This window comes from Abramis brama, assembly GCF_963993115.1.
Source record: "Abramis brama genome assembly, chromosome: 17".
In the NCBI taxonomy this organism is placed as follows: Eukaryota; Metazoa; Chordata; class Actinopteri; order Cypriniformes; family Leuciscidae; genus Abramis; species Abramis brama.
Window position 1 is genome coordinate 35,942,290 of NC_139979.1, and position 24,243 is coordinate 35,966,532.

Here is a 24,243-nt window from a genome sequence, read left to right on the forward strand (position 1 = left end):
TGCGTTCAGCCTTAAAGTGACAGCAGCCTAATAAACATACGCAGAGTTTTCTACTGTCAATCAAGCTACAAAAGACAAAGTAATCACTCACTGCTATTGACTGAATAACTTTTGTAACTTTATAAAGATTAATCTATATTAATTTATACAGTGATAAATATGCAGCATATTCATACGATTACTTTATTCAAATTATGTATCTGAAAACTACTGTTAGACCTACCCTATTTGCTATTTGTAATTTGACTATTTGTTACTTCTTTTATTACTTACTGCTTGCTTGTCTTTAATAATGTTAAATTTAAATTAATTAGGCTAGCAGTTTTTACTGTAGTATCAAAATTGGGATATTTCTCTGATATCTATTTGAACCACTGACCAAATCCTCAGTCCTGCTGGAGTTGCTTTAAATATGTGCTGTGCTATTAAATACAAGATCAAATATGATAGAATGAAAAGTAATGAAAGAATGAAAGTAACAGAAGCTCATACAATACATTTTAGCTGGCTTAATTAAAGTATGAAAATAACTGAAGGAAATATATACTTGCTAAACAAATTAAGCAAACTAATATGATTCATATTCTTTTGGTTTCTCTATCCAATATATTTAAAAATTACAAATGCAGTGAAAATACAGGTGTCTGTATCGGCAAGTACCAAAAATGTATTTATGGGTATTGGACTGGATCTGGAGAAAGTGGCATCTGTCGACGTGTTCACACTTGGCTCGGCTTGTGTTCATATTATTATCTGGATCCGGACTGTGGAGCATTTGCGTCGTCAGAGCAGCAACTTTTTATTCTGATTCTGAACCTTCACCCAACTTCTGTACGTCCAGCTGGTGCAAATGCTGTTTTCATTAAGAGTTGCAGCTTTGTCACATTAAGCACAAATGTGCTGAGATGTTTTATTAACAGTGCTCATGTACCTGAAACAGACAAATGTGCCAACAAACTGCTCAGTTATTTATTTAGAGTTCACAAGCAATCAATCTCAAAAGGAAACCTGTAAACGGAAGTATATTCAGAGGTTCACTTAAACACCTCCTATACCAAAGAAAATATCAAGGTCATAAATATAAATTTTCCACAGTTTTATTTCCTGGCCTTTACTGATGATGTCTTGAGTTTCTTAAGATGACAGTCCTGAATCAGAATGGGTGTTTCACCACTACAATCAAACATACGTAAAGGAAAACAGGAGGTGGTTAACAAGGCTTTCATTAGTAATCTAAACATCTGCACACATTGAACTGAATTAGCCTTTAGTAGAAGGATATATTGCATTTGTACACACAAAATAAGAGTGGATTTCATAACTATGTGCCTGTTGCATATAGAATCAAAAAAGAAAAATCCCAAAAAGCGTTGTGATGGGAAGAGACCCTGAGTGACTGTCTTCAGCTGGAGAGAAACTTCACTCCTGACTCACTTCAGAGTAAACGACGGTCTCCTCGACGGTCAGAGTGAAGTTGTCCAGCTGAGTGACTGTCTTCAGCTGGAGAGAAACTTCACTCCTGACTCACTTCAGAGTAAACGACGGTCTCCTCGACGGTCAGAGTGAAGTTGTCCAGCTGAGTGACTGTCTTCAGCTGGAGAGACACTTCACTCCTGACTCACTTCAGAGTAAACGACGGTCTCATCGACGGTCAACGTGGAGTTGTCCAGCTGAGTGACTGTCTTCAGCTGGAGAGACACTTCACTCCTGACTCACTTCGGAGTAAACGACGGTCTCCTCTCCGGACGGCTCCTCCACATGCAGCGTGGAGTCGTCCAGTTGAGTGACGATGTAGTGCGTGCCCTCGTCGTTGACGATCACCTGTGTGAGCCCCTCCTTCATCATCAGCTGACTGGCTGCAAACTGCAGCACCTCCTGCATCTGCTCAGACGTGTGCTGATTGGCCGAGCTCATCACCTGATCCGGCGTCTCCTCGTACACCTGAGCCGGAGGCGTCTGAGCGTCGCTCTTCTGATCGGAGGTGATCTCTGTAGCACCACCCTGCTGACCCATCTCCGTCACAGCGCAGAGCAGCGCGTCCAGAGCCGAGGAGGACTCACACACCCCGCGCTCCGCCTCCTCCTGCTCTCGAGCCTCTCCGGACGACTCCACCAGCACGTATCGAGTCTGGTCCCGGGAGGCGATCAGCTGCCCGTCCTCAGTGAGGTGCAGCACCTCCGCCAGCTGGCTGGACATGGCCAGGGTCTGTAGCGTGGCGGCGGCCGACTCCTCCAGGGCCTGATCGATGGCCACCTCTCCCCCGCCGTAGCCCTGGATGATGATGACCTGCTGGAGCGCCTCGGACCCCAGCTCAGGCTCATCCGGGGCGAACGCCGCCTCCGCCTGCACGAACGATGCACCCTGACCCTTCAGACGGCACTCAAACGACTTCGACACAATTCCTGACACAGACACAGGAGAGAGCAGAAAGACACACAATAAGTGGACCGTTTCATGAGCTCAACACAAGCGCAACACGGACTAATGCTACGTCTACATTAATCCAGATACCTGTACTCTACCTCTACTGTACACGACTGTACTCTACCTCTACAGTACTCTACCTCCACTGTACTCTACTGTACATTACATCTACTGTACTCCACCTTTACTGTACACTACTGTACTCTACCTCTACTGTACTTTACCTCTACTGTACTTTACCTCTACTGTACTCTACCTCTACTGTACATTACATCTACTGTTCTCCACCTCTACTGTACTCCACCTCTATTGTACACTACCTCTACTGTACTTTACCTCTTCTTTACTCTACCTCTACTGTACTCTACCACGACTGTACTCTACCTCTATTGTACACTACTGTACTCTACCTCTACTGTACTTTACCTCTTCTTTACTCTACCTCTACTGTACTCTACCTCTACTGTACTCTACCTCTACTGTACACTACTGTACTTTACCTCCACTGTACACTACTGCACTCCACTGTACACTACTGCACTCCATCTCTACTGTACTCTACCTCTATTGTACACTACTGTACTCTACCTTTACTGTACTTTACCTCTTCTTTACTCTACCTCTACTGTACTCTACCTCCACTGTACTCTACCTCTATTGTACACTACTGTACTTTACCTCTACTGTACATTACATCTACTGTACTCCACCTCTATTGTACACTACTGTACTCTACCTCTACTGTACTTTACCTCTTCTTTACTCTACCTCTACTGTACATTACATCTACTGTACTCCACCTCGATTGTACACTACTGTACTCTACCTCTACTGTACTTTACCTCTTCTTTACTCTACCTCGACTGTACTCAACCACGACTGTACTCTGCCTCTATTGTACACTACTGTACTCTACCTCTACTGTACTTTACCTCTTCTTTACTCTACCTCTACTGTACTCTACTGTACTCTACCACGACTGTACTCTACCTCTACTGTACTCTACCTCTACTGTACACTACTGTACCTCCACTGTACACTACTGCACTCCACCTCTACTGTACTCTACCTCTATTGTACACTACTGTACTCTACCTTTACTGTACTTTACCTCTACTGTACTCTATCTCTACTGTACACTACATCTACTGTACACTACCTCCACTGTACTCTACCTCCACCTCCACTGTACTCTACCTCTACTGTACACTACATCTACTGTACTCTACCTCCACTGTACTCTACCTCTACTTTACTCTACCTCCACCTCCACTGTACTCTACCTCTACTGTACTCTACCTCCACCTCCACTGTACTCTACCTCCACTGTACTCTACCTCTACTGTACTCCACCTCCACTGTACACTACCTCCACCTCCACTGTACTCCACCTCCACTGTACTCCACCTCCACTGTACTCCACCTCCACTGTACTCTACTGTACACTACATCTATTGTACTCTACCTCCACTGTACTCCACTGTACTCTACCTCTACCGTACTCTACCTCTACTGTACTCTACCTCTATTATACACTACTGTACTCTACCTTTACTGTACTTTACCTCTACTGTACACCACCTCTACTGTACACTACATCTACTGTATTCTACCTCCACTGTACTCTACTGTACACTACATCTATTGTACTCCACCTCCACTGTACTCTACTGTACACTACATCTATTGTACTCTACCTCCACTGTACTCTACTGTACACTACCTCTACCGTACTCTACCTCCACTGTACTCTACCTCTACCGTACTCTACCTCTACTGTACTCTACTGTACACTACATCTATTGTACTCTACCTCCACTGTACTCCACCTCCACTGTACTCTACTGTACACTACATCTATTGTACTCTACCTCCACTGTACTCCACCTTCACCGTACTCTACCTCCACTGTACTCTACTGTACACTACATCTACTGTACTCTACCTCCACTGTACTCTATTGTACTCTACCTCCACTGTACTCTACCTCCACCGTACTCTACCTCCACTGTACTCTACTGTACACTACATCTATTGTACTCTACCTCCACTGTACTCTACCTCCACTGTACTCCACCTCCACTGTACTCCACTGTACACTACATCTATTGTACTCTACCTCCACCGTACTCTACCTCCACTGTACTCTACTGTACACTACATCTACTGTACTCTACCTCCACTGTACTCTACTGTACACTACATCTATTGTACTCTACCTCCACTGTACTCTACTGTACACTACATCTATGGGGGATTGGGGGGATGTAAAAAAATTATTGCATCACAATAAGTGTATTGTGATTGTCAAAACATTTTAGTAACTAAACTGAATTTTATTAGGCTTAGTGACAACATCTTACAATGTTTAGGCTACATGGTACAATTTCTGGTTTTCAATTCAATTCAATTATTGTGATTGATTTAATATTGAAATAAATATTAGGTAGGCTACACAAGATAGGCATTAATTTTTCTTAAGAAAAAACAACTCACCTAATGCTGTAAACATACAGAGTAATGCGTTTTTTTATTATAATAACAACTTTATTTAATGATATAAGTAAAAATATAATAAATATTTAATATCGTACACATATTTAGCAAAATACTCTCTATAGCTCTTTTTTTCTAGCCAACTAATGTGCTATAGCCTATATTATGGTCATCAAATGGCTTTTCTGAGGTAAATGTTATGTGACATAATTGTTCTCCAGCTGTTTTATTGACCCATTTGTTTGATTGATTGGTCGATATTATGTATGAGGAATATACATTTCGGTATGTTGTACTGTATCTTTCAACATTGTTCATTCGTGTTTATTTACTAGCTAGAGATGATCGGTTCACCTGCCGCTATGGGATCTGTCGTGTCACATTTACAAGCGCCAAAACGGTATTTATATTGTTTGAATTTCGTAATAAAATTGACAGAATCTGAGAGCTGAGATTTTTTTATATCATAACTAACCTGCTCTGTCTAGTCTGTCGGTCTCCGTGTCCTCTTTGCTTCGCGATTTTTCTGTGCGTGAGAAAATGGATGTGTGTCGTGAGCACTTGTGAAAAGGAGAAGGGTCTGCAGACAGATATTATTGTAGAAAAGTGTCAATTCGCGCGCTCATAATGGAAGCGACGCGGTCGCGGAGGGACGCGCACGTTTTTTCCAAGCACGTCCACGCCGAAAGTGCCTCCGACTGTAACGTTAATTTACAGCCTGATAAATAAATTTTGCCTGCGCCGAGGCCGGAATACTTTAAGCCCTGACCTCCACTGTACTCTACTGTACACTACATCTATTGTACTCTACCTCCACTGTATTCTACCTCCACCGTAGTCTACCTCCACCGTACTCCACCTCCACTGTACTCTACTGTACACTACATCTATTGTACTCTACCTCCACTGTACTCTACCTCTACCGTACTCTACCTCTACCGTACTCTACCTCTACCGTACTCTACCTCCACCATACTCTACCTCTACCGTACTCTACCTCCACCGTACTCTACCTCTACCGTACTCTACCTCCACCGTACTCCACCTCCACTGTACTCTACTGTACACTACATCTATTGTACTCTACCTCCACTGTACTCTACCTCTACCGTACTCTACCTCTACCGTACTCTACCTCCACCGTACTCTACCTCTACCGTACTCTACCTCCACTGTACTCTACCTCTACCGTACTCTACCTCCACCGTACTCTACCTCCACCGTACTCTACCTCCACTGTACTCTACTGTACACTACATCTACTGTACTCTACCTCCACTGTACTCTACTGTACACTACATCTATTGTACTCTACCTCCACTGTACTCTACCTCCACCGTACTCTACCTCCACTGTACACTACATCTATTGTACTCTACCTCCACTGTACTCTACCTCTACTGTACTCTACCTCCACTGTACTCCACCTCCACTGTACTCCACCTCCACTGTACTCTACTGTACACTACATCTATTGTACTCTACCTCCACTGTACTCTACTGTACACTACATCTATTGTACTCTACCTCCACTGTACTCTACCTCCACCGTACTCTACCTCCACTGTACTCTACATCTACTGTTATCTACTGTACACTACATCTACTGTACTCTACCTCCACTGTACTCTACTGTACACTACATCTATTGTACTCTACCTCCACTGTACTCTACTGTACACTACATCTACTGTACTTTACCTCTACTGTACACTACATCTACTGTACTCTACCTCTACTGTACTCTACTGTACGCTACCTCTACTGTACTCTACCTCCACTGTACTCTACTGTACACTACATCTACTGTACTCTACCTCCACTGTACTCTACTGTACACTACATCTACTGTACTTTACCTCTACTGTACACTACATCTACTGTACTCTACCTCTATTGTACGCTACCTCTACTGTACTCTACCTCTACTGTACTCTACCTCCACTGTACTCTACCTCCACCTCCACTGTACTCTACTGTACACTACATCTACTGTACTCTACTGTACTAAAAAATTATGTCGCAAAATTTGTCATGTTTCATTGTGTTATCACAAATAAAACAATCAACTGCAAGCTCAGCTACTAATATGACTACAAAATGTTGAACTCATTTATAATAATATTTGAAATAAGAGGTGCAGATGTCAGTTTGGTTGAGCACTGCTGCATGTTTAGATCAGTGCAGGTTATGAACAGCCACTGATGAAGTGTGAGCAGAGAATGAGGCGGACGGGCACCTGCGTGCAGGTAAGCCAGGTCTGGATTCTCCAGGTCCGGGTGAGTCTCCTTCAGGTGGTTCCTGAAGTCCATGGGGCCGTTGGTGGCGTAGCTGCACTTGGGACAGTTGTACATCTTCACCCCCTCATGCTTGCCTGTGTGCAGGATGTGCTTACGGATGTTTTCTGCGCAGTTCGATCTGACAATACAAACAACAACACGTTTGTTTACATTCACTAAACGCTGAACAGATGTCGTGTTTCCTTTCATACGGAGCAAAACATCAAGACTGCTATGATTTATTGCATTGGTGGTGCTTTTTAAAGGGACAATTCACCCAAAAAAATACCATTCTGTCATCATTTACTCATTTCAAACCTGTATGCATATATTTTTTTCTATAAAAAGTCTGAAATAAGTATGATTTCTTGAATGTTTCTGAGTCTCTTCTGCTCACGTATTTGATCTCAACTCCAGTACAAACAATTAAAAATGAATGTGAGATAGGTGTGCATGCTGAGAGTGAGACAGGTGTGCATGCTGAGAGTGAGACAGGTGTGCATGCTGAGTGTGAGACAGGTGAAAATGATGAGAGTGAGACAGGTGTGCATGCTGAGAATGAGATAGATGTGCATGCAGAGAGTGAGACAGGTGTGCATGCATAGAGTGAGATAGGTGTGCATGCTGAGTGTGAGACAGGTGAAAATGATGAGAGTGAGACAAGTGTGCATGATGAGAGTGAGACGGGTGAAAATGATGAGAGTGAGACAAGTGTGCATGATGAGAGTAAGACGGGTGAAAATGATGAGAGTGAGACAGGTGTGCATGTTGAGAGTGAGACAGCTGAAAATGATGAGAGTGAGACAGGTGTGCATGCTGAGAATGAGATAGATGTGCATGCTGAGAGTGAGACAGGTGTGCATGCATAGAGTGAGATAGGTGTGCATGCTGAGTGTGAGACAGGTGAAAATGATGAGAGTGAGACAGGTGTGCATGCTGAGAGTGAGACAGTTGAAAATTATGAGAGTGAGACAAGTGTGCATGATGCTGAGAGTGAGACAGGTGTGCATGCTGAGAGTGAGACAAGTGTGTATGATGAGTGTGTGAGACAGGTGTGAATGATGAGGGTGGTGTGCATGATGAGAGTGAGACAGGTGTGCATGATGAGTGTGAGACAAGTGTGCATGATGCTGAGAGTGAGACAGGTGTGCATGATGAGTGTGAGACAGGTGAGACAGGTGTGCATGCTGAGAGTGAGACAGGTGTGCATGCTGAGAGAGTGAGACAGGTGTGGATGCTGAGAGTGAGACAGGTATGCATGCTGAGAGAGTGAGGCAGATGTGGATGCTGAGAGTGAGACAGGTGTGCATGCTGAGAGAGTGAGACAGGTGTGGATGCTGAGAGTGAGACAGGTGTGCATGCTGAGAGTGAGACAGGACAGGTGTGGATGCTGAGAGTGAGACAGGTGTGCATGCTAAGAGAGTGAGACAGGTGTGCATGCTGAGAGTAAGACAGATGTGCATGCTGATAGAGTGAGACAAGTGTGCATGCTGAGAGTGAGACAGGTGTGCATGCTGAGAGTAAGACAGATGTGCATGCTGATAGAGTGAGACAAGTGTGCATGCTGAGAGTGAGACAGGTGTGGATGCTGAGAGTGAGACAGGTGTGCATGCTGAGAGAGTGAGACAGGTGTGGATGCTACAGGTATGGATGCTGAGAGTGAGACAGGAGTGCATGCTGAGAGTGAGACAGGTGTGCATGCTGATAGAGTGAGACAAGTGTGCATGCTGAGAGTGAGACAGGTGTGCATGCTGAGAGAGTGAGACAGGTGTGGATGCTAAGAGTGAGACAGGACAGGTGTGGATACTGAGAGTGAGGCAGGTGTGCATGCTGAGGGAGTGAGACAGGTGTGCATGCTGAGAGTGAGACAGGTGTGCATGCTGAGAGTGAGACAGGACAGGTGTGGATGCTGAGAGTGAGACATGTATGCATGCTGAGAGTGAGACAGGTGTGCATGCTGATAGAGTGAGACAAGTGTGCATGCTGAGAGTGAGACATGTGTGCATGCTGAGAGAGTGAGACAGGTGTGCATGCTGATAGAGTAAGACAAGTGTGCATACTGAGAGTGAGACAGGTATGCATGCTGATAGAGTGAGACAAGTGTGCATGCTGAGAGTGAGACAGGTGTGCATGCTGAGAGGGTGAGACAGGTGTGCATGCTGATAGAGTGAGACAGGTGTGGATGCTGAGAGTGAGACAGGACAGGTGTGGATGCTGAGAGTGAGACAGGTATGCATGCTGAGAGTGAGACAGGTGTGCATGCTGATAGAGTGAGACAAGTGTGCATGCTGAGAGTGAGACAGGTGTGCATGCTGATAGAGTGAGACAAGTGTGCATGCTGAGAGTGAGACAGGTATGCATGCTGATAGAGTGAGACAAGTGTGGATGCTGAGAGTGAGACAGGTGTGCATGCTGAGAGTGAGACAGGTGTGCATGCTGATAGAGTGAGACAAGTGTGCATGCTGAGAGTGAGACAGGTGTGCATGCTGATAGAGTGAGACAGGTGTGCATGCTGAGAGAGTGAGACAGGTGTGCATGCTGATAGAGTGAGACAGGTGTGGATGCTGAGAGTGAGACAGGTGTGCATGCTGAGAGTGAGACAGGTGTGCATGCTGATAGAGTGAGACAAGTGTGCATGCTGAGAGTGAGACAGGTGTGGATGCTGAGAGTGAGACAGGTGTGCATGCTGAGAGTGAGACAGGTGTGCATGCTGAGAGTGAGACAGATGTACCTGTAGTCGCACCAGGGGCAGCGGTAGGGCTTCTCGCCTGTGTGCACACGCTTGTGCCGCGTCAGGTGAGACTGTGTGGTGGAGGCGAAGCTGCAAAGCTGACACTTGAAGGGCCGCTCACCTGCAGCAAACACAGCACTGATGATTCTACTGTTCTCTGTCCCCAACACCTACATACCTTTAACTATGATAAATACTCAGACAAGACTTTCTCAAGCCAACATTTAAAGGTGCAGTGTGTACATTTGAGAGTAATGGGTACCTGTGTGCTGGGGAGAGTAATGTGTACCTGTGTGTGTGTGTGTGTGTGTGTGTGTGTGTGTGTGTGATGTGTACCTGTGTGCTGGAGAGAGTAATGTGTGCTGGCGAGAGTAATGTGTACCTGTGTTTGTGTGTGTGTGTGTGTGTAATGTCTATCTGTGTGCTGGAGAGAGTAATGTGTACCTGTGTGCTGGAGAGAGTAATGTGTACCTGTGTGTGTGTGTGTGTGTGTGTGTGTGTGTGTGATGTGTACCTGTGTGCTGGCGCCGGTGTTTGGTCAGAGCGTGACGAGTTCCTCCAGCAAACCCACAGAGATCACAGAGGAAAGACTTCTCTCCTGAAACACAGAGGATCAGAGACCAGCAGTTTCATCACTTACACACAACACAGTTCTCTGGTGATTTGTGCTTGATGTCACTCTGTGTGTGTCCTAAAATATACAACCACTACACACAGTGAGTGTGTGTGTGTATGTGAGTGTGTGTGTGTGTGTGAGTACCTGTGTGTGTCCTGTGATGGTCCTTCATGGCAGAGAGGGTGAGGAAGGCGTAGTGGCACGAGGGCCAGCCGCACTTGAAGGGTTTGTCTCCGGTGTGCAGCTTCATATGGTTATTCAGAGCCCATTTCTCACTGAAGTTGCGCTCACACAGATCACACTCAAACTTTCTAGAAAACAGAACATGACCAATGAGCCTCTACATTCTGCCACAGCTCGTACTCACACATTAAACAGCAGCTATTCTGTGTTTCCATCTGTGTTTAGTGTGTAATGTTGCAGTGTGATCATGAAGAAGCTCCAGTTCTTCTCTATATCAGTGTCAGTGTTCCTGAACTCCTGAAACGCCTCCATTGTAGTCTTGAGTTTCTTCCGGGAACGAACACGTCACAATATTCCTCATTATAATAATTAATGCGCAGAATAAAGGGGCGGGGCCTGGTAGAGTTAGTTAGTAGTGTGTTAAACTGGTGGTTATGGTAAGGGGTGGGACATTTCCAAAACACACTCGAAGCACTCAACCAATCACAACACACTGCTCCAGCCGACCAATCAGAGCACAGTGTGCTGTTCAGAAGGAGGGGCTTCATAGAGACAGGAAGTAAACAGAGCGCTACTGACAGACTGGGTCAAGCAGGAAAACCTGTTCTAGTAGAGACTGAAAACAACATCAAGACGGTAAAAGGGCAGAATAGGGCCTCTTTAATGTTGAGGTATCTTGTCTGTTAATTTATGCATTTATATATTGTTAGAAATTGTTTATGCAAAGTAATGTCACAGTAATGTGTAAAAGATGACCGAAATAGCCTATTGTGAAAGAATCTGCCCTATGGATGATGTGGGTCCATCTGTGTCTGTGTCTGTGTCTGTGTGTGTGTGTGTGTGTGTGTGTGAGAGAGAGAGAGAGAGAGAGAGAGAGTGAGAGTGTGTGTGTGTGTGTGTGTTCAGAACCTCTCTTTAGGTTGACCCAGTCCATGCTTTCCCAGTAGATGAGTGTTCAGGTGCTTCTTCATCACAAATGCCCATCTGTGACGAGAGTAGGAGACATTACTAAACTCACTCACACTGACTGTAGCGTTCTGTCTATTTTGACATCTGAAGTAATTTAATAACCTTTGTGCAATTACAAGCTGCTTTTGATACAACATTAAGAAATTTCCTACATAATACCATTCATAGCCATCAATGCACACTTGTTATACTTATATATATAATCTTATTTAGATAGCCAGGAAAAATAATGTGTTTGGAGTTTAATGGTCTTCTGAGATTTGATGTATTTTAAGGCTCTCTTCTTTGTAAAACTGTTTTAAACATGTACTGTACAAACACAAATACATTAAGCAATCATTCAGCTGAGATAAAAAGATACAATTATAGGGTTGGTGATGTCACTAACCAGCTTTTTGTTGTAGTCCTTAAAAAAGGAATATCTTTAAAAGCAAATAGTTAGAAAAGTGAAATCATAACCAACCGCCCCTTTGATTAAAAGCTGAACATTTTCAGTGCAGCAAATTTAACATTTCGAGTCTTGACCTGGAATAGTGCAAAACCTGTTCGGTTGCTTTGGCTTTTTCCCCCTATTGATGGCAGTTTTATTTAATTTTAATTTTAGTATATATTATTAAATACTTACAGTTTTAAATTAAAATTTTAAAATAAAATTTCATATTAATGTACTGCAAAGTTTGATACTAGTAAGTTTCTGAAACTCACCCACAGATGTGGCACTTGTACTCTCTCATGCCCAGGTGTCTCTTGACGTGGTTGCGTGCGTCTCCGAGCTGAGCGGTGGCAAAGTTACAGATCTTGCACATGAACGGTTTGGATCCTGTAGAAAAAGATAAAAGACACTGAAATTTCTTCACCATATTCACAAAAAATAGATTTAAACTCACATTAAACCAATATTCTGTCACAGAGTGACACTTGACATGTTGACGTGGCTACTTGAGCGACAGGTGGATTGCCACTGCTGTCACTACTAGCCTTTTGTCAGTTGTCTGTTAGCGCCACGTCACCTCAGCTAATCCGCCTCGCTGCCCATTTTCGGTTATCCGGGAGTGATGCGCTGCCAAGATGGTGATGACAGGCTCCGCCCACTTTGGGCTTCAGAAAACGCTCTTCAGGGGGGACGTCATGGACACTACGCCCACTGTTTTATACAGTCTATGGTCAGCACCAGGTGTGCTGCACATGCCCGGAAAACTGAAGCCAAAACATTTCAATTCATAAACCCCGCCTTCTCCATGTCATCGAATGGGACGCGAGCCAAATTAGACAATCCAATGACACCTTAAATACATTTTTCCCAAAGGTGGTTTCTGTCATTTGAGGTAATTCTTATCAGGCTGATGTATGTTCTATTGTTCGGTTTTAGTTAGTTGTGTGATGCTCTAAAGGCGGGTCATGATTGACAGCTGTGTCTGCGAATGAGTCTGCGGGAGCAGGAGGGTGGGCGGGAGCTTGATGCCGCGGCTCCACCTCATGAGACTCACGCTCCAAGATGCAAACGGACATTTTGGGGATATTTTGATATTTTTTCTTTGTTTTTCTACATCTGTTTTGTAGTCTATGGTTAGCACTAGACCACAGCACACACCTTAATCTGCTTTAGCTGCGAGTGAGCACGGCCGAAGAGCTTAAAAACCAGGCAGGTACAGGGTTCGTACAGATACTGTAATCATATTCCAGGACTTTCAAGGACTTTTCATGCACTACTTTTTTGTTTTTTTCAAGGACTACAATCAGATATCAAATTTCTCAAACAATATCTTTTTTTATTATCTTTTAAAGTCAAAAAAAGGTAAATAGATAAATAAAAATAAACTAATAAAACAAAATGGTGCAAATAAAGTGCAGCCCATGCAATGACTGCGGTAAAAGAAATCGCTTTCCTCTTTCAAACTGGTTTCCCCCTCATGAATATATGATTGACCTGAAGAATAAAAGTTATTTACTTGGACTAATTGCTGTTTTGGAGTGTGAGATCTGAGGCGGACATGTTTGACCGGAGCGAGTAAAGAGAGACTGACTGGCGTTCTCCAGCTTGTATGAACCCTGTAGGTAATTACTGTAATCTGTTGCAAGTAAATGTTTTGATCGGACGGAGGGAGACGTACCTGTGTGAGTGCGGATGTGGGCCAGGAAGGCCATGGAGTTGCTACTCTTGCACACTTTCCCGCAGTACTTGCAGACGCTGCCCTGGTTCTCCTGCCGCTCCCGGTTGATCTGCTCCGTGTCCTCCACCACATACTTGTTGACCTCCCGGAGCAGCTCCTCGTGCTTCTCCTTTATGTGCAGGAACAGGTCCTGCTCGGTGTGGCAGGGCTCGCTGCAGCGCACGCACCTGAAGCTGGCGCCCCCGTCGGGCAGGTCCTCCACGCTGCCATGCTCGTTGCGCAGGTGCGCCGCGCTGCTCAGGTGCTGCTGCAGGTTACTCTCGCTGTAGAACGACTTCCCACACAGCAGGCAGTGGAAGTGCTTCTCCTTGGACGGATGCTTCATGGAGATGTGGACGTTCAGGCCGCTCAAGCCGTCGGCTAGAAACCCACAGTCCTCACAGCGGATGCGGGGAGTCGGTTTGGCCAGCTTCGTCTCGGGAGTTTTCGGCTTCCTCATGGAAGCGCCTGTCGTTTGTTCTCCGTCATGTGGGATCTTGTGATCTGCTAGTGTTTTTAAAGGAAAGATGCAAGCGTCAAACTGAGCTCCTCTAAGGTGTTTCTCACTGTCATCTCCCAAGTCTGCAGTTTCATCCTCATAATATATGTTTTCCTCATCCATATCCTCCAGCGTTGAGTCTTTCTCCATCGTCGTTGACTGGATCTCGTTTGATTTCGTTGGATCAGTTGGGGATTCTTCCGTTGGATCAGTTGGGGATTCTTCCGTTGGATCAGTTGGGGATTCTTCCGTTGGATCAGTTGGGGATTCCTCCATTGGACCAGTTGAGGATTCTTCCGTTGGATCAGTTGGGGATTCTTCCGTTGGATCAGTTGGGGATTCTTCCGTTGGATCAGTTGGGGATTCCTCCATTGGACCAGTTGAGGATTCTTCCGTTGGATCAGTTGGGGATTCTTCCATTGGGTCAGTTGGGGATTCTTCCGTTGGATTAGTTGGGGATTCTTCCATTGGATTAGTTGGGGATTCTTCCATTGGATTAGTTGGGGATTCTTCCTTGACTTTGGCCGTATTCTTCACAGCAGATTGTTTTTCTCCATCCTGATCCTCAGGCATCTCTATCGAAGGCTCTGCATCTTCAGTCGTGTCCCGGATCTCCTCCAATCCACCGTCAGTCTCTGGCTTGGAGCTTCGCTTCGGTCTCTTCAGGTAACTCTCTCGCTTCTGCTTGTGTTTTTCAGTGGCCATGTGCCTGAACATCTCTCTGCGGGTCACGGTGTAGTAGCTGCACGCCAGACACACGAACTCGAAGTCTTTGGTGTGCTTGCGTCGCACGTGGAGAGCGAGAGACGCCGCGGAGTGAGCGGGGAAGCCACACTGATCGCAGACGTTACCCAGATCAGGCTTGCTTCTCTTGCGCGGCACACTGGCCTGATCCACGTCATCGTCCTCAATCGTCGTCTCGATCTCTGCTACTGTGTGTGCTGGCTCTGTTGCCTTAGCTGGAGCGGGCTGCTCGGAGTCCAGCAGAACTACACCACTGTCGTCACCTCCGGCGGCTTGCATCTTGTTGAGGTGCTTCTTGGTCTCGCAGTGGCGGTCCATGTCTCCTTTGGTAACGCAGTAGTAGCTGCAGAGCTTGCAGACGAAGCTGTAGAGCCGGCTGTGCCTGCGGCGGATGTGGACGCTGAGGTTGGTGGCGTTGGACGCGACGAGTCCACAGTGTCTACAGACGGTCTCGCTGGATGTCTTCGGTCTACCGCGCTTGCGTTTGTGAGGAGAGCCTTTCCTCGGCTGCTCCTCCTCCTGATCCTCCTCCTGATCTTCAGGCTCTCTTTGATCGGACAGGATCACCAGGATCTTCTCCACACAGTCTTCGAACAGAGCGCTGGTGTGGTTCTGGTCGGCCAGCTGCAGGTGGGCTTCCTCGCACAGGTGGCTCTGCATGGCCTCAGTGGTGCTGGTGTAGTAATGGCAGAGCCGGCAGTGGAAGCGGTGCTCCGGCGGGTGAACCGTCTTAATGTGCTGCGCTAACATGACGGAGCTGTTGGCTGTGAAGTCGCATCGGCCGCACTGATGCTGTGACCGGCCTTCAGTCCGAGATTCCCGAGTCTGTGACTGTGACCGGCCTTCAGTCTTCTCTGGCTCTAATGAATCCCGACTCTCCAACATCTTCCGTTTGTGCTTCTCAGGATCACACTTGCTGTTATGTTGCCTTTTAATATGCTTATTTGGACTGTGTGCATCTGTGAATTCCTCTACACAAGTATTAGGCTTTGAATGTCCATCAATTCCACCATTTTTATTGCTTTTGACTTTAGTGTCCGAATCCAAACTGCAGCCAGCTTGTGTATCCTGGCCATCTGTACAGGTCTGGTTCGTGTCTTCCTCATCCTTCCCTGATCTGCATGAGATGGGCTCAACTATCTCCAGCAGGATCTGAGTGGGACTGGCTCTTCCGTCAGCCTTGTGTGTGTGTTCGCTCTCGGTCTGTGTGTCTTCCTCTGACGGAGATGCAGAAGCATCACTTTCTCGTAACTGGGGTGTGTTTTGCGAAGAACTCGACCCTGTGTCGTTCTGTACGCCTCCTTTATGAGAGTGCTTCCTCGTCGAGTGAATTTTCAGGGCAGTTTGAGTTTTTGCAACGAAGCTGCAAAGTGAACAAACCAAAGCCTCGGTTGTTTGTGGAGAGCCATGTTCTTCAGAGCGGTCCTCACGCTCACTTTCCTCTACAACATGCCCTGAGTCATCAGACGCTTTATGTGCTGATGAAACATCTCCTGAGCCAGTATCACCTGGCTTTGCCTTAGACTGGCCCTTGTCCTTCAAAACCTCCTTTCCAGACCTTAACTTGCGTTTGGGATTGTCCATGTTGGTGTCGGTTCACATGCAATAATCACTAGGCTTCATGAGAGGGGTCCATGGACCTTTCTGTGAAAACAGTGCTGTGAAAATTATTAATATGCATGTAAATAAAATAATGATATTAGGCTAATCCTTGTAAATTATTACACTGACAATATCATATTGTTTTTGTACAAGTTGAAATATATACAGGGGTACAGGTGTAACGATACTAATTTATAAAGGCAGATACAAGTTGTCTTAATCTCATGCCGGGTTCACGCTACACAATATCAGCCTGATTTTTGCACGATCCGTTTGACGAAGTGTGTCGTGGTGATTCGTGAACACCAGTGAGCGTTAAGAGGCGAGAATCAATCGTTTCATGCTGGACTGAATCTGAAATGATGTTTGTTCTGCAACTTGTTCTGTTACCTGGAATGTGTTTCTTTGGTTTTATTTATTACTAAAACTTTTAAGCTGACTATTATTAAACCTCTTATTAAAAAACACAACTTGATCGTTTTTTTTCTCCATTCTGTCCCTGATGGAGTTTTGGTTCCTTGCCACTGTCGCCTTTAGCTTTTGGCTTGCTTAGTTAATATTCAACACTCAATATTCAACAATATTATTGATCTCCTGCACTGACACCATTATATGAGAACTAAACTGAGCTGGACGATGACATCATGTTTTTCTCCAGAGTGGCATTATAAATGAACTAAATTAATAACTTTTTAACAACAAAAATGAACCATCACTGAATTTACTTAAGCTGGACTGTGGCGCTATTTTCTTCTAGATCTGCTGTACAACAGAAACAAACTTTGTTGCATTATTTTCCTGTTATCTCTGTAAAGCTGCTTTGTAACACTCTGTATTGTAAAAAGCGCTATATAAATAAAGGTGACTTGAATTGACTTTTCATTAAATTTTTTTAATGGAATCCTTACTTAACTAAACAATATTTGAAATATTGAAATATCAGAAGGTACTTTTGGTATTTAATCAAAATAATATCATAAAAATGTATATAATAAATAATTAGGTGTGTAAGGATACCCTCATGTCACGGTTCAATACTGAACTCACAATACCATATTATTGTGATACTCCAAAATATATTATTAAAGGTTAACAAAAAATGTACTTTTGATTAAAATGCTAAATTTGGTAGCCTATTACATTGTGTGTGTAAATGAATATTCTTGGATTTGCTGCTGGAAACCCAATGCAGGACAATAGAGACACCAGAATAACAATATTCATGATTCTGAAGATGACTGAATTATTTTAGATGAATATGCTTTACTCTGTCACTGACTAGATAGCCTATATAATAATGTTGGCCACTTTTTACTGGTAACATTAGACATTTGGCATTATCAGGACACAAATATTCCCCCATTGCATTATTATACATTATATTCAACATTATATATAGTAGTTTAATGTAGTTCTGACAATAAATCTAAAAAAAATTCTCACACTGTAATTTTAATTTTGGGTAAATTATACACAATACATAGTCACTATCCACGATACATATTGATTCATTTTTGTATTACGATATATTGTGACACGATACATTGTTACACCCCTATAAATAATTACACACACATAAATGAGCAGCTCATATTACCCAGTTGAACTCTGTTGATCTTTTAAATTAAATGACTGTAAAACACAATCATCACTGAACTGAAGCTGCTTGAACACTGCTTTTAATCTTCATCATCTGAATTCATACAGGCACACGCTGCAAATACACAGTTAGATACACATTCTAAACATATAAAGCAGAAAGACTTTAAAGTGTAAACTCTTTTTTTCATATTGTATGTTAGGTAAGTTATTCAAATCCAGTCTCTTTAATATAGCTTCGCTTATTATAAGCTATAAACCTCTTCATACATAAGCACTCCAAATAATGAAATATTGATAATACAACAGAAACTTGTAAAACTGCATTTATTATCATTCATTATGCTATACGACTAGCGCGTGCGCGCAATAGTGTCGTTATTAAGAGTTTCACATGTACGTGTTCTTCTAAGCTAAAAAAAAGTTTGCTTTGTGAAAACGGTGGAAAAGCGTTAATCATAATATTAAACTTTAATTCGCTCTTTTGGCTATGTTTATATTTGCTCTCAGACATGAAACTGTTTCATTTTTACTTCCTGTTTCCGTGACTGTTGCTGACTGGCGTCAGTTTCGTCCAGTCAGAAGGCCAGTTCACTGCGCTCGTCCAATGGAAACATGGGAAAGGCGGGTCTTCGCGTGAGTACTGAAAACGACGGCGGCACGGAGGCCCCAAAAGCGCATCAAATGCGACGTACAAATCCTTCACATTACACGCTACTAAGCGACGGGAACCGAGTTAACATCCATATATCATGCTTCTAAATATCAGGCATGGGTTCGCGTTGTCAATAAAAGTTCTATTTGAATGTCATTACCTGAAATGTCGCTCGTATTCTCTCACTTCGCGCGTTCTGCTCTTGGTCACAAACGGCGCACCGTAGTCTGCTAGCTGTTACGTCACAGAGGCTCGAGCGCAGCCAGATCTTCTGACTGAAGGAGGAGATGGGAACCTCAAAGCGGTTAATTCTGATCACGTGCGCCAATCGCTGAGCCCGAAATCTCCAGCTCATTCACCGCAGAGACACGAAGCTTTTCCAGACATGATTCACTGTTTGGAAACACAACAGGCTGGCGACATCTGCTGGCCACACTGGTGTATAACTGCAGCGGAAACTCAACACAAACACACCTTTACATTTGTTGCAAATGTTTTCAGTGTAGGCTGATCTTTTAGATGTAATCTAGAACCTGTAAAATGTGTGTTCTTGTATTAATGTGTAGTGCATGTTTTGTGTGTTACTAGACTGGGCTTGGGAGACTTGACCAATCAGAAGTTAAATATCATTCTCATTGTTGTGTGTTTTACACAAAAATAAACTTACATTACAAAAACTGACCCGAGATCAGGTAAATAATAAACTTACATTACAAAAACTGACCCGAGATCAGGTAAATAATACATTTACATTACAAAAACTGACCCGAGATCAGGTAAATAATAAATTTACATTACAAAAACTGACCCGAGATCAGGTAATAAACTTACATTACAAAAACTGACCCGAGATCAGGTAAATAATACATTTACATTACAAAAACTGACCCGAGATCAGGTAAATAATAAACTTACATTACAAAAACTGACCCGAGATCAGGTAAATAATACATTTACATTACAAAAACTGACCCGAGATCAGGTAATAAACTTACATTACAAAAACTGACCCGAGATCAGGTAAATAATAAATTTACATTACAAAAACTGACCCGAGATCAGGTAATAAACTTACATTACAAAAACTGACCCAAGATCAGGTAAATAATAAATTTACATTACAAAAACTGACCCGAGATCAGGTAATAAACTTACATTACAAAAACTGACCTGAGATCAGGTAAATAATAAATTTACATTACAAAAACTGACCCGAGATCAGGTAAATTATAAATTTACATTACAAAAACTGACCCGAGATCAGGTAATAAACTTACATTACAAAAACTGACCTGAGATCAGGTAAATAATAAATTTACATTACAAAAACTGACCCGAGATCAGGTAATAAACTTACATTACAAAAACTGACCTGAGATCAGGTAAATAATAAATTTACATTACAAAAACTGACCTGAGATCAGGTAAATTATAAACTTACATTACAAAAACTGACCCGAGATCAGGTAAATTATAAACTTACATTACAAAAACTGACCCGAGATCAGGTAAATAATAAATTTACATTACAAAAACTGACCCGAGATCAGGTAAATAATAAATTTACATTACAAAAACTGACCCGAGATCAGGTAATAAACTTACATTACAAAAACTGACCCGAGATCAGGTAAATAATAAATTTACATTACAAAAACTGACCTGAGATCAGGTAAATAATAAATTTACATTACAAAAACTGACCCGAGATCAGGTAAATCATAAATTTACATTACAAAAACTGACCCGAGATCAGGTAAATCATAAATTTACATTACAAAAACTGACCCGAGATCAGGTAATAAACTTACATTACAAAAACTGACCTGAGATCAGGTAAATAATAAATTTACATTACAAAAACTGACCTGAGATCAGGTAAATAATAAATTTACATTACAAAAACTGACCCGAGATCAGGTAAATAATAAATTTACATTACAAAAACTGACCCGAGATCAGGTAATAAACTTACATTACAAAAACTGACCTGAGATCAGGTAAATAATAAATTTACATTACAAAAACTGACCCGAGATCAGGTAATAAACTTACATTACAAAAACTGACCTGAGATCAGGTAAATAATAAATTTACATTACAAAAACTGACCTGAGATCAGGTAAATAATAAATTTACATTACAAAAACTGACCCGAGATCAGGTAAATTATAAACTTACATTACAAAAACTGACCCGAGATCAGGTAAATTATAAACTTACATTACAAAAACTGACCCGAGATCAGGTAAATAATAAATTTACATTACAAAAACTGACCCGAGATCAGGTAAATAATAAATTTACATTACAAAAACTGACCCGAGATCAGGTAATAAACTTACATTACAAAAACTGACCCGAGATCAGGTAAATAATAAATTTACATTACAAAAACTGACCCGAGATCAGGTAAATACTAAATTTACATTACAAAAACTGACCTGAGATCAGGTAAATAATAAATTTACATTACAAAAACTGACCCGAGATCAGGTAAATCATAAATTTACATTACAAAAACTGACCCGAGATCAGGTAAATTATAAACTTACATTACAAAAACTGACCCGAGATCAGGTAAATTATAAACTTACATTACAAAAACTGACCCGAGATCAGGTAAATAATAAATTTACATTACAAAAACTGACCCGAGATCAGGTAATAAACTTACATTACAAAAACTGACCCGAGATCAGGAAAATAATAAACTTACATTACAAAAACTGACCCGAGATCAGGTAAATTATAAACTTACATTACAAAAACTGACCCGAGATCAGGTAAATTATAAACTTACATTACAAAAACTGACCCGAGATCAGGTAAATATTAACGCCATCTGAACCGAAACTTGACCAATCAGAAGTTAAATACCATTGAACGTCAAAGGATTGAATGTTTATTCATAGGGATGAACCATAGACAGTAAAAGAAATGGACACAGCGACCCCACTGGATTCAACAGAGAAAAGTGAAGTCAATTAGAAGCTCTTCTTCCTGATGGCTGAGCGACTGCGCAGACTCACACTGAGCTTGAGGACGTAGATGCGGCGTGAGCAACCCGTCTATCTTCTAGTAGCTGTGCCGAGAGAAATCTGAATCATTCCCTTCCGAATCTCACAGAGATGGAGAGTGTGAGTAGGAGCTGTCCATGAGCTGGAGCAGGAGACACTTTTAGTAGGTATTCTGATTAATTACTTTGTCATTTTGCCTCCATGTCCACGCAATCGTTAGCCTATTTTTACAAAAACTGCTTCTACGGGGCCATAACGTAAGATACAAGGTAATGGAGCCTTTTATACATTGTCGTGTTGCTTTAGAAATAAACAATGGACTAATGGAGTCTTTAAACGCCACAGATGTAAAGTTATTCGCTGTCAAAGTGACGCCAAAATGAATGGGAGTCAATGGGATGCTAACAGCAGGTGAGGGTCTGCTAATCAATGGCGGCGCCCGGGGAAGCTTCAATGTTTTATGAAACCCTGCCCCCCTGCCCCCCTGCCCCCCTGGGATGAACCGTTAGGATTGTGAAATGTTCAGCAACAGTGTGACGTAGCGCAGGCGCGCGGCCCGAGGGCTGAAATCACGTGACTTTGCGAGTTTAGGCTCGTTTGAGATTCATGCAGTGAGATGAGAAGTGAGGATTAACTGTGCAGCAACAATAACTGTGGTCAATACAACTAAGTGCATTTCAATTATGATTAATGAGACAGTAACACATAATTTAAAAGTCTGAACATTTCTGTTAATTTCTCATCTATCTCGTGGCCATAAAGCGCTGCTGCGGGTTTGACTGACAGACTGGCATTCTGACACTTCTTGCTTGCTCACTATTAGTCACTATTCACTCTTTTTATGTAATTATTCTGCTTACTGTAAAAATAAAACATTAAAACATATTTTTGCATCCTCGTTTCCTTTCCTCGCGTCTCAGTAGTCTCAGACCCCCTGTAGGATGAAAGTAGAAAGCGAGGAAAGGCTGCAAGGAAAGAAAATGAGGATGGAGGAATCGCATGAAAGCTTTTTTATACATTGGAATATACAAGATGATAGACTATATTCTAGGATTACTTGGTTGTAATCATAATGCTTTGCAAAATTGATTCTGGAGAATAAGTCTTGTTGCTGTTGTGAATGTTGTTTAAGTTTTCTATTTAGTCCTTGTATTGTTGTTCTGCTGTGACATGTACATTTCCCCTTGGAGATTAATAAAGTTTATCAGAGGAACTGGTCAGGGACCCAGAGTCTCATGCAGGGGTGAGAGATGTTGTCTATGATGAAGTCAGCTTAGCTAACATCTCCTCGATGGTGTCCAGAGGACAATCCAGGATAGAGCTGGCCCTCTTTACCAGTTTATTAAGTCTCTTTCTCTCCCTCTCAGTGCTTCCAGCTCCCCAACACACTACCGCATAAAAGAGCGCAGAAGCCACCACAGTGTCATAGAGAGACTTCAGCAATGACCTGCACACACCAAAGCACCTCCGTCTCTTCAACAAGTGAAGGACACTTTGGCCCTTCTTGTACAGAACCTCTGTATTGTTAGACCAGTCCAGTTTATTGTTGAGGTGAACAGGAATCTGTATGTTGTCACCATCTCAATGTCCAAACCCTGGATTTTCACCGGAGTAATCTGGGGCGCCTTCCTACGAAAGTCTATCACCATCTCCTCTGTCTTGCTGGCATTAATGCAAAGGTGGTTTAACACACACCACTTGACAAAGTTAGAAATGACCTTCCGGTATTCCTGATCGTTCCCTTTGATACACGTCCAGTGATGGCAGTATCATCAGAGAACTTCTGCAGGTGACTGCTGTTTGTGTTGTATCTGAAGTCTGATGTGTACAGGGTGAAAAGGAGCGAGCGCTGAGCCCTGTGGGACCCCCGTGCTGCAAACACACACATCACACACACAGTTCTGGAGCCTCACACACTGTGGTCTGTCAGTGAGAGAGTTGATGGCAGTCGACTCCGGCTCCTAATAGCTGAGCCCTGAGCAGTGACGGCTGTGTTGAAAAAAAAAATCAGTATAATGAATTTTTAAATCTCTGTTACTTAAATTATCTATTATCACTGTAAAGCTGCTTTGAAACAATCTATATAGTTAAAAGCACTATATAAATGAAGGTGACTTGACCTTTTTTTTCACTGCGTGATTCTATAAGGCTTCAGTAATCAGAGGAAAAGGAACTCGCACTGCGATCCCCTTACATCAGTGAAACTAGCCCGCTGATGCTGGTGAATACGGGCAGAGTATGGGTTCTTCCACGCCCTCTCGATCTCTGTGGGAAGA

The 24,243-nt window shown here is 42.9% G+C and overlaps 1 protein-coding gene across 2 annotated transcripts; it reads right to left on the reverse strand.

Moving 5' to 3' along the window:
* Positions 1–955: 955 nt before the first annotated feature.
* znf407 (zinc finger protein 407) lies at positions 956–19,204 on the reverse strand. Of its 2 annotated transcripts, none has more exons than XM_084088100.1 (9): positions 19,108–19,204; positions 13,810–16,749; positions 12,404–12,518; positions 11,639–11,713; positions 10,691–10,857; positions 10,445–10,528; positions 9,931–10,051; positions 7,160–7,338; positions 956–2,402 (listed from the first exon to the last, which is right to left on the reverse strand). In XM_084088100.1, the coding sequence occupies exons 2-9, from the start codon at positions 16,673–16,675 to the stop codon at positions 1,702–1,704; spliced, it is 4,308 nt and encodes a 1,435-aa protein (XP_083944226.1). In that variant the 5' UTR covers positions 16,676–16,749; positions 19,108–19,204; the 3' UTR covers positions 956–1,701. The 2 variants fall into 2 exon arrangements, with proteins under 2 accessions (XP_083944226.1, XP_083944225.1); XM_084088099.1 differs by having other exon boundaries at positions 13,810–16,735; positions 19,108–19,203.
* Positions 19,205–24,243: the final 5,039 nt, after the last annotated feature.

Coding starts and splice junctions, on each gene's coding strand:
- znf407 (XM_084088100.1), bottom strand. CDS start 16,675: ATGGACAATCCCAAACGCAAGTTAAGGTCTGGAAAGGAGGTTTTGAAG. Junction 10,858..11,638: donor CTGGGTCAACCTAAAGAGAG/GTTCTGAACACA, acceptor TCTGTTTTCTAG/AAAGTTTGAGTGTGATCTGT. Junction 7,339..9,930: donor TGCCCCTGGTGCGACTACAG/GTACATCTGTCT, acceptor TTGTATTGTCAG/ATCGAACTGCGCAGAAAACA.